General features: G+C 41.0%; 1 protein-coding gene across 1 annotated transcript in view; it reads left to right on the top strand.

The window, feature by feature from the left end:
- The first annotated feature begins 704 nt into the window (after positions 1-704).
- CPE (carboxypeptidase E) overlaps positions 705-15,774 on the top strand; it is a 118,075-nt gene continuing 103,005 nt past the window's right edge. The window contains exon 1 of the mRNA XM_030312788.1: positions 705-1,026. Coding sequence (XP_030168648.1) covers positions 720-1,026 — 307 coding nt within the window. The 5' untranslated portion in view covers positions 705-719. The remainder of the gene's footprint in view (positions 1,027-15,774) is intronic.

Here is a 15,774-nt window from a genome sequence, read left to right as displayed (position 1 = left end):
CTCTAAATCAAAGTGCACAATATTCTGTTCTCCAGCAAGACCTTGCAATAAATGAAAATCCAACTCTTGGGTTTGTGTTTGGACTATCAATACAGTCATTAGAGATCCATCAGAGGAACAAGGTAACTGGCTGCCAATACTTCCTCTTTCTTTCTTTCTTTCTTTCTTTCTTTCTTTCTTTCTTTCTTTCTTTTTCTGGAATATTCTCTAATTATCGGTGCATCAAGATGGAAACCCTGGTCTTAGAACAGATGTTACTTTAAAAGCCTCCACCAGCAACCCAAGGGTACTTTTCCGGTGCCGTGGGTCTCTCAATGACATCAACGTTCCCAAACCCAGCCCTGAGCTGTCACTTCACCTGCGTCGTCCCCTGCGCCATTCCGCGTTTGACGTGGTTCCGAGCCAAGCACGCCAGCAGCCCTCCCCGACCACTACCGAATCCCGCTCGCGGGCGCCGGCCCCCTCCTCGCAGTGGTTTCTCCTGCTGCTCCCCTGGGCTCGGCGGCCGGTAGTGCGGCCCGGAGCCGGCGCTTCGCCCTTCCCCTGTGGGTGGCCCCAGCGCGCAGCGCGCACTCGGTGGCCCCGGGAAGGTGAGGCGGGCGGAGGCTGCTGCGGAACTTGGCGCCCACAGCAGCGCCGGCCGGCAGAGTCGCCGAGTGCAGACAAAAGAGGCCGCGGGCGCAGCGAGGCACGGGCGGCGGCGGCGGCGGCGCGGGGCGATGGCCGCGAGAGGAGGCCGGGCGCTGCTGGCGCTGTGCGGGGCACTGGCCGCCTGCGGGTGGCTGCTGGGCGCCCAAGCCCAGGAGCCCGGGGCGCCCGCGGCGGGCATGAGGCGGCGCCGGCGGCTGCAGCAGGAGGACGGCATCTCCTTCGAGTACCACCGTTACCCCGAGCTGCGCGAGGCGCTGGTGTCGGTGTGGCTGCAGTGCACCGCCATCAGCAGGATCTACACGGTGGGGCGCAGCTTCGAGGGCCGGGAGCTCCTGGTCATCGAGCTGTCCGACAACCCCGGTGTCCATGAGCCTGGTAAGGGCGCTGCACCCTGCCGTCTCTGGGGGGCGTCTCGGAGGGCCGCAGAGGGGTGGACTGGTGGCGGTGGGGGAAGGTGGGGCCCGGGTGCCCTTTGGGAAAGGGCGGCTGGGGTGGAAGGTGAGGAGTGCAGGGAGGGATGGCGATGGAGATGAACCTGACCTAGAGCGTTGCGGGTCGCCGGGTCCCCCGTCCCTGCGGTCCTTCCTGCCCCCCACCCCCCCACCCCTGTCCCCAGCCTCGAGCCCACCCCAGCCCTTAGCTCGCCCTTTGGTGAACATGGGCCAGAGAGGCTGGCGGGGTGGAGGTGGGAGCGCGGAGCAGGCGAATCTGCGCGCGAGCAAAACGCGGTGTTCACTTGGCCGAATCAACGACCCGGGAGAATAACTGAGAGTCCCCAGCGAGGACATCAGTCCTCCTTGCAGACAAGAGTAGAGAGACGAGGTGCAAAAGTCAGGGACTTAGAGGAAACGAGGAAGAGCCGTTTATCATTCGTTTCCTCATATGCAGAGGACCAGCTTACTGGGTCCTGCGGGCTCTGCATACCCATCCCTACCTGTGTGTGTGTGTGTGTGTGTGTGTGTGTGTGTGTGTGTGTGTGAGGTATGCGCGCCGCTGGGGTGCTCTCGGGGTGTTAAAGATAGCGGCAACACGGCGGGAGGGGGTGGCGGGGGGTGTGCAGACACGCAGGTCTTCCTCCCAGGGTGCGAAAGTGGCCTCTGACAGACGTTTCCATTTTGAAACCGCAGAAGGCCTAAGGAAAAAGGAATACCCCATTTCCCCTGCTTTAGCCAGTTGACACGAATAGTTTGTGACCAGGTTTTTATTTCAGCTGATGTTCCCATAAGGAACATTCCCATAAGGCGTTCTTAAGCACCTTCTATCTAAATATGTTAAGCACGTTTTATTTACGTTAAATAGGATTCATTCAGTATCAATAAAGGGATTTAAAAAATGTTCTTGGGGCCCTTTTCAATATGCTCCTGCTCTTTGGAAATGATGTAACTCTTAGAGTGATATAAGGCCTTGTCTTCTGATAGTAAAGATACTGTTAAAATAATCTGGCCTACTAATATCATCATGGGATGCTTGTTTGTTTGTTTGTTTTATGACAAAGAAACCTAGAAAATAGGCTAAAAATTCTCAGTGTAGGGCCAGGATAGTTTTATAATGATATTTAAGAATCAAATTGAAAAAAGATGAAAATTAAGTGACTAATAGGGACACTTGGATCTTCAAATGCAGAGTGTATGGGTTGATCCATAGTAAATCTTCAAACAGGAAACATTTCTTACCTTCAGCTAATATAAGAGGAAAGGTTTGTATAAATTTGCTGTCAAAACCCTAAAATGAAATCCTAGAAAACATTTTATGTAGTAAGGTCTAATAGGACTCAGCGTGTAGACTTAGAAAGTTTGAAGATTAGTTTCTTACTTACTATTATCTGAAAATAAAGGAACATTTGAAATGTGATGACTCCTTTTCGGTTATTTCCAATAACCAAAGTCCAGGTACCTCAAATAACCAAAATCTCCAATAACCAAAGCCATGATATCCCAGGCACAGATAAAGCTAATCTGAATATTTGTGTCTCCTGTTGCCTGTTTAATAAGAACCTTTTGTTATTCTGCTTTTAGAGACTGTTCCTCAGAATTTGTTACATTGTTTCTTCAAGATTATATGAAAGCTAATGTTAACGTTTTTGTTGTCTTGTTTCAAGTTTAGAAATAAAATTCTTAAAAAAATTTTTTTTCATGTTTATTTATTTTTGAGAATAAGAGAGAGAGCACAAGTTGCGGAGGGGCAGAGAGAGGGAGACACAGAATCTAAAGCAGGCTCCAGGCTCTGAGCTGTCAGCACAGAACCCGATGCGGGGCTGGAGCCCACGGACCGTGAGATCATGACTTGAGCCGAAGTCAGATGCTTAACCGACTGAGCCACACAGGCGCCCCTAGAAATAATATTCTAAAGTGCTATTACTCTTAGAATGCAATGTGCTTTTGAAGATGAAAACAGTAATTTTTTTACTTTAATACCTGGAACGTATAGACTTTCAAGATTTGCAAATTTTTCTTTTAGATTGCAAACTCTATAAGCGGAAGGGAGGGGGTTGGTGGATGAGGGGGACTATGCCTCCAACACCTAGCCTGAATCTGGCACACAACAGGCACTCAATATGTATTATGGAAAAAATGAAATCAGTCATTAGTTGAATAACACAGTGTTTTAAAATAAAATGTTTTATTCCTCATAAAGACAACAACAAAAAACCAAGCAAACCCATTTTACAAAAGTGAACTCAAATGTTTTACATTATGTGCTTTATAGTTCCTTGTTAAATGAAGGGAACTTTAAGTTCATGGTATTACTTAATAACAAAATACAAATGTCTATCCATTGTATTTTTATTTGTTTTTATTTTATTATGATTTTTAATTAGGCTCCACACCTGATGTGGGGCTCGAACTCACCATCCCAAGATCAAGAGTCTAATGCCCCACCGATTGAGCCAGCCAGGTGCCCCATCCATTGTATTTTTAAAGGTAGAAATGACCTATTATGACCCAACACTAAAAAAAACCACAGGGGTAATTTCTCCCTCTACCACTTATAAGAGGAAATAAGTAGGTTAGAGATTTTCAGTGAACTAGTGTTAAAAAACAAAATTTAACAGTAAATTTTAAAGATCTTATCGGCTTTATTCACTGATTCATGAATGGGGTAGCATCCAATCTAGCAGATAGAAAGGAGCTCCAAGGAGTTGTGCAAAATGAGCACATTTTATGCAAAATAAGCAGTAGAGAGCGGGAAGAAAGAAGTTAGGCAAAAAAGCAGATTGATTATTGTAAGGTTACTTTCCTTTAGGGGATGGTAGGGATCTATCAGGCAGAATCCCGAACTAGTGCTGATCACTAGTTTTGATTGACTAGTGATTCCTGATTGGCTGGTTTAAGAGTTTATTTCTGGAACAGATAAAACTGTAATTAAGTTAAGTCTTGGTTTGGTGATGTGGGGCTTAGCATAAATGACTCCACTTTGGGCCTGTTGTCTTATTTCTAAGACTAGTAAACAGAGAGGTCTGATTAATACATAAGTTTGATACGGGACGTCTGGGTGGCTCGGTTAAGCGTCCGACTCTTGGTTTCAGCTCAGGTCATGATCTCACGGTTCGTGATATCGAGACCCACGTCAGGCTCTGTGCTGTCAGGCTTGGGGCCTTCTTGGGGTTCTCTCTCTCCCTCTCTCTGCCCCTCCCCTGCTCCTGCTCTCATGCTTGCAGTCTCTCTCTCTCTCTCAAAATAAATAAATAAACTGAAGTTTGACAGTACTTGTATGAATAACTTCTTAGGGAGTTGGAGAATATCCACCTTTCTCAAATGGTTTTCAAATTCTTTTTAGAGTAAAATATTTTAAGAAATGAAAAAGAAATATGCACACTTATTCTGAGGTAGAAATGGATGCATTCAATGCTTTTTTTGTTGTTGGTTTTTGTTTTTGTTTTTGTTTTTTTGAGCACCCCACACTTTAAGTGGGCCAAGTTCTTTTTTTTTTTAATTTAATTAATTTTTTTTTTTTTTTTACATTTTCATCCAAGTTAGTTAGTGTATAGTGCAACAGTGATTTTGGGAGTAGATTCCTTAATGCCCCTTACCGATTTAGCCCATCCCCCCTCCTGCAACCCCTCCAGTAGCCCTGTTTGTTCTCCATATTTAAGAGTCTCTTATGTTTTGTCCGCCTCCCTGTTTTTAAATTGTTTTTGCTTCCCTTCCCTTATGTTCATCTGTTTTGTATCTTAAAGTCCTCGTATGAGTGAAGTCATATGATATTTGTCTTTCTCTGACTGACTAATTTTGCTTAGCCTAATATCTTTTAGTTCCATCCACGTAGTTGTAAATGGCAAGATTTCATTCTTTTTGATTGCTAAGTGGGCCAAGTTCTATGGGCTCCGCAGTGATACCCAAGCTACTCCCTGTGCTCTGGGGAATTGAGAATTAGGAACTGGAAGAACAGTGTGGGAGGACTGGGTAAAGCAAGATTGGGAACATTAAGTTACTGAAGATTGGAGGGCAAGAAATGTGCAGTCGATGTATGTTTTAACAGAGTCCTGTGCATCTAAGGTCAATGTCTTAACTATTTTCACCTTGTAAGTATCTTTTTTGTTTGTTTGAAATAATATTTCTTTCCTTTTTTTTTTTAACTTAAAAAATTTTTTTTTAATGTTTATTTTTGAGACAGAGAGAGACAGAGCATGAACGGGGGAGGGGCAGAGAGAGAGGGAGACACAGAATCGGAAACAGGCTCCAGGCTCTGAGCCATCAGCCCAGAGCCTGACGCGGGGCTCGAACTCACGGACCGCGAGATCGTGACCTGGCTGAAGTCGGACGCTTAACCGACTGCGCCACCCAGGCGCCCCTTTTTTAAACTTTTTAATGTTTATTTATTTTTGAGAGAGAGAGAGAGGGAGAGAGACAGAGCATGAGTGGGGGAGGGGCAGGGTGAGAGGGAGACACAGAATCCAAAGAAAGCTCCAGGCTCTGAGCTGTCAGCACGGAGCCTGCTGCAGGCTCGAACTCACAAACTGCAAGATCATGACCTGAGCTGAGTTGGATGCTTAACTGACTGAGCCGCCCAGGCACCCCTGAAATAATATTTCTGATTAAGCTAGCAGGAGATAATATTGGGGTTAACAAATTCATTTACTTGATTAGGACTTTGATCAACTTGCCAATATTCATTTTACCTTCCAGTAAGAGAGAAGTGTCATGTTTGTTAGTTTCCTAATCAAAATTGTAGCAAATAAACTTTAAACTTAAAAAAAATGAACTTTAGAAAAATGTAGCAAATGACTAAGGATTTAGTTATTATAATAGAAGAGCTCTCCCAAAACAAAACAACATCTACAGTACACATAAAGCTTTCCCTGTGGTAGAACTGGCAAGTAAGAGGTTTACTTGGTTAGATTAGCAGGTTATGGATGGAAGGTGTTGGTTGACATCATCAACTGTCTTTCTGAGCAGAAAGAGGTGACCATCATACTTGCTTGGTACTAGGCTGTGGGCTGAGCTCGAACTTCTCTACTGAAAATGATTCATTCTCTCAGATATTCTGCATTTGAATTCATCAAAAGGGAAAGAAAGTTCCATTTTGAATTGATCAGCAAGGAATATCCATATCTATTCTGTTGCGGCACTAGAGGAATCAACTTGATTCTTGACTGGTTGAATGTTGGGTCTTAGTTATTATTTTGTATCACTTGGAGACCCACAAAACTGTATTGGAGGAGGGTTGTGGGTATCAGCCATCCTCAGTTAGAAGAACCACAAGTAGTCCTGGAACCAGATTCATCTCCTCACACTTTGTGAGTCTGGACCCCAGATGCAGGACTAGAATGAGGGCTGGGATAAGAGTGAGTCCGTCCTCCAATTGGGCTCTTGGCTGGTCCTAGATTCTTAGATGTGTTCCCTTCCATACGATACCTTCCAGGACTGTCATGTTCCTTATTTTTCTTCCTGTTTGCTTATATCTTATACTTTTAAAATATTTCTACACCTAGGGACTCATGTGCTCAAACCCAAACATATTCTCTCCTAAGCATGCATATCCATCATCGCAATACTCATAAAAGAAACCTATAGTATTAATTTATGTCTATGCAATGAATCTTTATTCCCAGACCACTCCTCCCAGAGTTGAACTGGAGTTTAGATTAGTGTATTTGAAGAAATAAACTAATTTGAAGAAGAAGACATGAATTCTTTTACATGTAGTTTAAGATGGCTCTTGGGAAGTAAATCTGATTTATAGCTAAAATGCTATCTTAGAAACATTCTTTGGAGCATAGATTTTTCTCTCTCAAAGGCTGGAATGATTATTTTGGACCTATTCCTTCCAAAATCTGTTAAAATTGAAAGTGTACGAATGCCAGTATTCATTTGCCAAATATTGTGATGGAACATTTAATGTTGGCAAAATTTCTGTCCAAATTAAAAACAAAGTGGGGATTTTGATTATTTCGTATGGCCTTTTTCATACCAAGTTAGTATGTTATGTATTCATGGGAAGTGATTACAACTGAATAACACCTTATAGTTAGTGAACATAGAGGTTAGATTCTGGAGAAGGATCTAGATGTGCACCACATATGGTCAAGAGTTATTTTTAGACCTGAGTCATTGCAGCTCTTGCCAGAAATTGTGTATTTGATTGACGTGTGATTGGCTTATGGAAGCGAGGAAATGGGACTGGCCCCTAACATTATATCCTGTGCTCAGTACCAGTTTTTTATGGAAACTGATTTGAGAGATGGCAAAGGAATCACCTCCCAGCATTCCTTATTGGCATACCCTAGGGGTGAAATCCCCACATTTGCAGTTACTTCCTTTGGGAATGATATTTGTGACAAATACAAAAATAGCCCCCATAAAGGGTTACACATAACCTAGCTTTCCCCCAAGTATATTCAATGGGACATTTGTTCAGCTTGGCTTGAGAAATATTAGGTAAACCAAAATAAATAGGCTTGTATATTGCAAGCCTTATCAGAGCCCTTAAATAAGCTAGCCTATATTTCAAATCTCCAAGTTCGATGTATACTATACAGTATTTTCCAATATTTTTTCCCCAAGGGCTTTCCTCCCCCAACCCTCCCTTTTTTTTTCTTCCAAGGAACTCATCTTGGAACTAGTATTGCACAGAAGCATTAGTACATTATCATTCATTAACATATTATGCAGGATTAGTTTGGCAATTCTGTAGCCGAGAGACTCATACAAGGAGTTCCTCAGGGATGGAGAGCATATGTTTTCCTTTTTTATTTTTGCCCATAAACATCTAGCATAGTGATTTGTGTAAAGTCTTTAGATATGCTTATTGAATTGAGAAATACGGTTCTGAGGCAATCATAGGACAGATAATTTTGATAGGAAAGGTTAAACTAACAAATGCGTTCCAATTCCTTTACTGGGAAGTAGCATTATGCCTTTTTTAAAAAATTTTTTTTAATGTTTATTTATTTTTGAGAGAGAGAGAGAGAGAGACAGAGTGTGAGTGGGCGAGGTGTAGAGCGAGAGGGAAACGCAGAATCTGAAGCAGGTTCCAGGCTCGGAGCTGTCAGCACAGAGCCTGATGCGAGGCTCGAACTCATGAGCTGTGAGATCTGAGCTGAAGTCGGACGCCCAACCGACTGAGCCCCCCGGGCGCCTCGGTAGCTTTGTGCTTTCGATTTCTGTTTACCTGTTTTTCTTATCTCTAAAACAGGAATACTTAAAAACTCAGACCTCGTAGGGTTGCTGTGAGGCCGAAGCAGAATACATAGCAAATAATTTAGTGAGGTCGCTTGCCTCTAGTCATTGAGAAGACGGGCTAATTTGCTAAAAATCTTCACTTTCAGTCAGTCTGGAAAATGTGCTCCATTGGCTCTGCTCATTTGGAGAAGGCCTTCTTGGCTGCGTTTTCACATGACACCTGACGGATGCTTACCTGTTCTGATGGTACCGCACAAGGCCAGCTGACAGCCCAGGGGGACTTTTCCCTGCTTGTCACTGTTTCTTGTTCACAAACATTTGCCTTTTATCGATTTTTCAAATATGAGGCTTTTCTGCTTTTCTTCAGTTTAACATCTCCTTTTGCTTCATTCAGTAAGAACAGTGAAAGTGTTCATCGTTGTTTGCGAATGTCTTTATGCTTGTTCCTTCAGGTAGCTAAATAAATCCAGGGCAATCCCAGGATTTACTTTGGCAAACTAACTTGTTTTTCCAAAAAGTTTATAATGAAACTGTTCAGGTCCTGAATACTTTATTCTTTTACAGACTTAGTGTGAGTGAAAGCTCTTTGAAACCTCCTTTCTCACCCCTCCCTCATTTTGTTACTCTCAGTGGGGTCCATTCTTTGTTTTCCATAGTTCTTTGAATAGCTGTAACATAAAGGTTTATAGTACACACATTGATGTCAGGAGGGTTTTGTTCAAATTTTGTCTCTTCCTATTTTTTTTTTTTTTTCTTTTCCATCTCTTCTTAGTTTTAATTAATTGCTCTTGGGTGAATTACTTAACTTCTCTTTAAGTCTGAAATTCATCACCTATGAGATGACAATAATCTGATGTTTAAATGAAATAGTAAATATAAACTCCTCAGTCTATTATTACCTCTATTATGGTATTTTCCAATGTTGGTCTGTGTTCCCCTAGTGGACTGTGAGCTTTTTGTGGGCAGGGATTGTATTTATCCTAAATGTTTACTACTGTCTGTAAGACATAGTGGCCACTCAGAGAATGGTTGTGGAATAAATGAAATTTCTCAGACAGACAAAAATGGTGCATCACAAAACGAAGCTGTATTGAAGGTCAGTGTTGATTTCATGCATGCTAGCATACCAGAAGTGTGACAACAAGAAGGGGTAGAACTGGGATTTTTCTTATATATACACTGATGCTTTGTTGTGATGCATCCAGTTTTGCTTAATGGAGAATCCACCACCTGTACGTTTCAGTAATGGCTTGCTGTGTTTGTTGTCTGCTATAACTAGACTCCTCCCCTTGAGACATTGTAGAAAAATCAGGTGGCTTCTTAAGCATTAAATAAAAGTTCTAGAGATAATCAGTAAAAATTTACTTAGTAAAATTTTTGACCTTTAAAAAATCTGCATGAGCCTTTGGTGTTGTGTACTCTTTAAAAAAAAAATTAAGTTTATTTATTTTGAGAGAGAGAGAGCGAGCACAGGCGGGGTAGGGACAGAGAGAGAGAGGAGAGAGAGAGAATCCCAAGCAGGCTCTGCACTGTCAGTGGGGCTTGAACTCAGAACTGTGAAATCATGACCTGAGCTGAAACCAAGAGTTGGATGTTTAACTGACTGAGGCACTCAGGCTTCCCTAAAACTGTATGCTCTTTTGAACATAGAAAGCACACTACCCAGGTTTTAATCATCCCTTCGTTCATGAGACGGCACTCAAATCATGCCTTTGAAAATGCCATAGAAAAGGAGGTTTATCTGAAAGCCAGCTGATGGGTCGAATGAGCTCAAATTTGAAATACGTTTAAATTTGCTCTTTCCTTCCCTTGTTAATTACTGTAATTGCTGCCAGTCCATTCCTCTGCGAATGTTTCTCTTTCTTCCAAAGTTCAGGCTATGGTGTTTTGTAGGCAATCCAGCAGCCAGCTCTTTCTAATAAAATGTGGCTTCAGAAGAGATCCTGTCTGTATTACCAGAGCCTTTTATTATTTTCAAATGATTGCCTACATCTTTAACTGTCCTCAAATAGTGATCCTTAATGGATAAGGTGGCTCATGTAGAGAATTACAGAGTTGATTCTTAAAGAAGAAATGAATGAATTATAATAAAACTCAGAAATAATTTTCTACTGCCAATAAATACCTTGTGTTCTTTTTATATAGAAATCTGTTTACTCTGAAGTCACTGCTAAGCATCATAGTTCTATAATAATAATAATAATAATACCTCTCATTTTTAAGACATTTGCTTTCAAAGACAGATTATTTAAAAAATGGATACTTGGGGCGCCTGGATGGCGCAGTCGGTTAAGCGTCCGACTTCAGCCAGGTCACGATCTCGCGGTCCGTGAGTTCGAGCCCCGCGTCGGGCTCTGGGCTGATGGCTCAGAGCCTGGAGCCTGTTTCCGATTCTGTGTCTCCCTCTCTCTCTGCCCCTCCCCCGTTCATGCTCTGTCTCTCTCTGTCCCAAAAATAAATAAAAAAAACGTTGAAAAAAAAAAATTAAAAAAATGGATACAGATCACTCATTTCAAAAATGAGACTAAATATCTTTAACTTAAATCCTGGTTCCTAAAAAAATCCCTTGTTGTGGTTTTGTGTGTTGGGTAATTGGGAAAAACAACAATGATCTCACATATTTGCATTTGCAGGCAACGACTCACATGTTCACATCCCAGAGCGATGCTGTCTGATTGGACCTACCCCATTTCTCTTATTACATGGCTTAAATTATTCAACACCAGAAAATTTTCTCTTTACCACATAGCTGCTATTCACCGCCATTGTGCAATTATTTTCTCCCAAGGAATATTTTGTCTCTAGGGCTCATTTCAACAACTTGCACAAATCATGAGCTTCACCATGAGTTCAGAGTAGGAAAACCTCGATATAAATATTGGGCTGTCACCTCCCTGACCAATATTCTGAAACTCCCCCCCCCTCCTTTTTTTTCTTTTTCTAGTCAAGGGATAGTTTTAAAAATGGCCTTTTCTCATAACCATTATAAAAAATTGCTATGTAACATCTCAAGGTAAAGGCATCTTTCCAAGATGAAAAGAAAATGTAGGCTTTTGTCAGTGTAGCTAATACCATTCATTTAATTTAGAGAACTTTTACTGAATCCCCATTGAATCCCCACAATAAAATGCTATTTTATTTTCTCTGCTAGTCACCCCTTCAGGCAATGCCTTTGCATATCATGAAATGAGTTATTTAGTTTCTTGACTTGCATTTACTCTTTAACACACATTGAGCTTAATTTACATGCTGTGTCACTAGTGGTCACATTACTTTATTCTGTAAAATGTGTGCTGCATATAAATATAAGGGTCAAAGGGTTCCCTATTCTATTCTTGCTGGATCACTCGTAAAAACAGTATCTGGAGGGGAAACTACTGGAAATGTTAGACATTTGCAAAACAAAATGTCTTCTGTCCTTTTTGTGTTTTGAAGGTGCAGTGTTGGACATCTGTTTTAAAGTACAAACAGTCTTATTGAAATAGTTTAATTTGTCTCAAATTGTGACATTGTTCAGCACAGATCTTTATTTATTTATTTTTTTGAAGTTTACTAGAGCAAACCAGTCTCATTCATTGTGGAAACTCAGTCACTCTTAAGCCAGATTCTTCCCATAATCAGCTTTATGGGAATTAAGTTAAGGGACTTTTGGGAACCTGTATTAACTCTACACAGTCAAGAGGACCTCTAGAGTGCTCGCACAAAGAGAAACCCAATTGTAAATGTATTTTCTCAAGAGTCAGATTCAGTCTTTGGAAGATGCTAAAGCAATACAAAATACAGATGGATAATTCTCATGTGAATATTTTATGGATGTGAATGGTACTACATAGACAAATAGACTAAAATACTATATAGACATACAGGCTTTGTCTAGATGATGGCAAGATAATCATGAATGGAGAAATCATTTTAAATTATTTGAAATTTCAAATTGGTGTAAGTATTTATATTCATAGATTCCACTTGCATCTCTAAAATAGCCTTCATTTTCCTTGTTTTCACTCCTACTCATAGCTACCATCAGGAATGAAAGACGTTTATCTTTTATCTAAGTGGCTTATTAAGAAAAAAGTCTTGGGGCACCTGGCTCGCTCAGTCGGTAGAGCTTGCAACTTTTGATCTCGGGGTTGTGGGTTTGAGCCCCACGTTGGGTGTAGAGATTACTTAAAATTGAAATCATAGGGGCGCCTGGGTGGCTCAGTCGGTTGAGTGCCCAACTTTGGCTCAGGTCATGATCTCACAGTTCCCGAGACTGAGTCCCACGTCAGGTTCTGTGCTAACAGTGCGGAGCCTGCTTGGGAATCTCTGCCTCTCCCACTCTCCCTCTTCCTCTTCCCCATTTGTGTGCTCTCTCTCAAAATAAATAAATAAACTGGAAAAAAAAGTCTTCTCAGAAGATTTTTTCTTTCAGGAAGGTTTTTTAAGTTATTGTTGCTTTCTCTAAATCTGGTCAGATATTCCACCAGGGTTTTAGATATTTGGTCAGAGTTGCCTTTATTTTCATGAGGATTCCAGCTAGATACCCTCTGAGGTAGGTTTGGAGAACCTAATGGGTTAATGTGGGCCCACATTGTGTTCCCATGACAACTTTGGCTATTCCTTTCTTCTGTGGCTATTAAAATGGAGTCGTCATTGGAATAACGATTGGGAGGCTTTTGTCTGTTTCCTTGGGGTTATAAACACTCAGGGATGTGTACCAGCTCTTTTCCTGCCCAGCCTTTATTCAGCAGCTCTCCCTCTCTTTGTAAACAGCCTCCAGTTTGGTCCTCCATGAACTGATTTTCCATACCCGTCACAGGTGAGGAATTGGAGAGTATTTATCTTTATGGGAACTTAAAGATGCAGAAAGAGTCTGCCTATTGTTGAAAAAAAAAAAAAAAAAACCAAAACATTTGAAAGATTTCCTTGTGTGTGTGTTTTTTTTAGGATCTTGTCACAAGTAATCTTAATTAATCCCCTGTAAAAATGCACATAACTTGCTGTTCTTTATGCATTAGAAAAGACTTCATAACCATATTAAGAATAGTTACACTATAAAAAAGACAGGTAACTTGAGGAGGTTATTTTTTAAGACCCTGAAATCAAGAGTCAGATGCTCCACCGATGGAGCCTGCCAGGCACCCTTCAAGGGGGTTATTTCTAAGATGTGGCATGGGACCGGACGCCATGAGTGGCTCAGTCGGTTAAGCGTCTGACCTCACCTCAGGTCATGATCTCACAGTTTGTGGGTTCGAGACCCCCATCGGGCTCTGTACTGACAGCTCAGAACCAGGACCCTGCTTCGGATTCTGTCTTCGTCTCTCTCTGCCCCTCCCCTGCTCGCACTCTGTCTCTCTCTCTCTTTCAAAAATAAACATTAAAAAAAAATTAAAAAAAAAAAAAGAAGTGTTATAGGGCTGTAGAAAGAACAGTCTGAGTCCTCAGGCACATTTGGGTTAAGTCTATACTGCCTTTGTTTATCAAACAGGGACAGCCTATTATCAGCTACACAAAAAAGCCGAATTTCTTGGCTTCCATGTCCTGAGCATCGTCATTTCATTTATCGCAAAAATCAGAGTTGCAAAATGAAGTTTCAAAAATCTGGTTGTATATTCAGGTACAAGTTAATAATGTAAATCATTGCTTGTGCTGGAGTTTTCCTTTTCTCCAGAGGACTAGGCCTTCTTGCTAATTTCTTAATTGATTTGACAAATATACTATATACTAATTTAGTATGCAATTGAATACTCTTTCAATATTTGTAAGAGTAGTGTGACTTTGTCAAATAGAGCGATAATGGAAAGAAAGAAAATAGCTTTGAAACACGATGGAAATTTCTTGGGGCATCTGGGTGGCTCAGTCAGTTAAGTGTCCGACTCCAGCTCAGGTCATCATCTCACTGTTGGTGGGTTTGAGCCCCTCGTCCGGCTCTGTGCTGACAGCTCAGAGCCTGGAGCCTGCTTCGGATTCTGTGTGTCCCTCTCTCTGCCCCTCCCCTGCTCGTGCTCTCTCTCTCTCTCTCAAAAATAAATAAACATTTAAAAAAATTAAAAAAACATTGAAAATAAAGAAGCAAGATGGAAATTATTAAATTATTTTAAGAGCCAAGGAAGTATGAAGTCAAATTAGTGGTATAATCCCCTGGGAGGGAATTGCCAACTCCAATTTGTCTTGAAAATCAGATGAAGAGAGGGCATAAACCTAGGGAGGTGGGTAGGTCACCATTGCTGTCTTAAGTTTTGCAGTTCATGAAGTAGAAATTGAGCTCAACATGGCAGTCAAGGTGGTGACAAAAATTGCCCCCAATAGCTGTCAGCTTCATTTGACCAGAACTTCAGCCAACTGAGGTGGTAACCCCTGACACTGCCCACATTCCTTTGGGAAGGTAACCCCAAAACTGTGTGGCTCGACGTAGCTGTTTGCTTTTGAGTAAGACTCTTAAACCCTAAAGAGATTTAGAAATAATTTATATATTATTGGGATTTCAAGGACTTTTAAAACTTAAAATGTTTAATACAATTTGGTAGATTCCATTGTCGAAAGATTAATCTTGTAATTCCAATAAGAAAGGGTGTTAATTATGATTTTTAAGATGAAACTTTAACAAGTTTGTAAACTGTATTAGAACATTAAGAGAACTTAAGAATCACCATGTATGGAGCAGGGTGTGGGAGAAATGGGTGAGCTGTTTTTGTTTTGTTTTGTTTTGTTTAAATAAAATTAAAAGAAAGAATGATCATGTACATTTAATATTAAATTTACCGTATTATTTAAGAAGGAATGTTTGTCAATCAGTCAAACAAAGTACTTAAAAAGGAAATTGAACGTATTAAACTTAGTTTTACAGTTTGAAATATTTAAGATAATTTAATTCAGTGAGCAGATTTCCCTTGAAGGTAAGATTATAGAATCTGCTAGATTTGTAAATACATCGGTATGATTTATCAACTGAACTTAAATGCTTAAGGAACAACTAGGATTTTGAGTTTATAATTTGTAACTCTAATAAGTTCAATCTTGAATTTTAAAAACCAAATTAATTTCTAAATTGTTTCTGTTTGCATAAATCACTCTTTCGGGTGTCAAAAAGCTTGCATTTAGCATTACTTTCTGTATGCAGTGGCTCAGAGCTCAGTAGGGAGATTAAAGTAGGGAGACATCCCCCTCTGAAAGAATTTTTGCTTCCCAATTCAGGAGCGATAGGAGATTTTGGAAGCGTTGTACATTTGCAAAATATCTGATAAAATGCTTCCTTCTGTCTGCTAATGCATGGGAAGGATCCTATAAGCTTCCCTTACATCACCTTTCTCCAGGTTAGAACAACATCTGGGCCTGTGTGTTGCTTAGAAGTCTCCCCAATATACTTACCTGGTGTTTGGTTGATTCCAGTGTTTCACTGTCCACTGTAGTGTCTGGGATTAAGAGTTTCATGTTTTCATACAAGTGAGTGATGCACAATTTTACTGTACTGCTCAAATGCATTTCAGCAACTGATTTTTCTCTCCTCTGGTCACTGTGG

This window comes from Lynx canadensis, chromosome B1 (assembly GCF_007474595.2).
Source record: "Lynx canadensis isolate LIC74 chromosome B1, mLynCan4.pri.v2, whole genome shotgun sequence".
NCBI classification, from domain to species: Eukaryota; Metazoa; Chordata; class Mammalia; order Carnivora; family Felidae; genus Lynx; species Lynx canadensis.
This window is presented reverse-complemented; position numbering and strand designations above follow the sequence as displayed.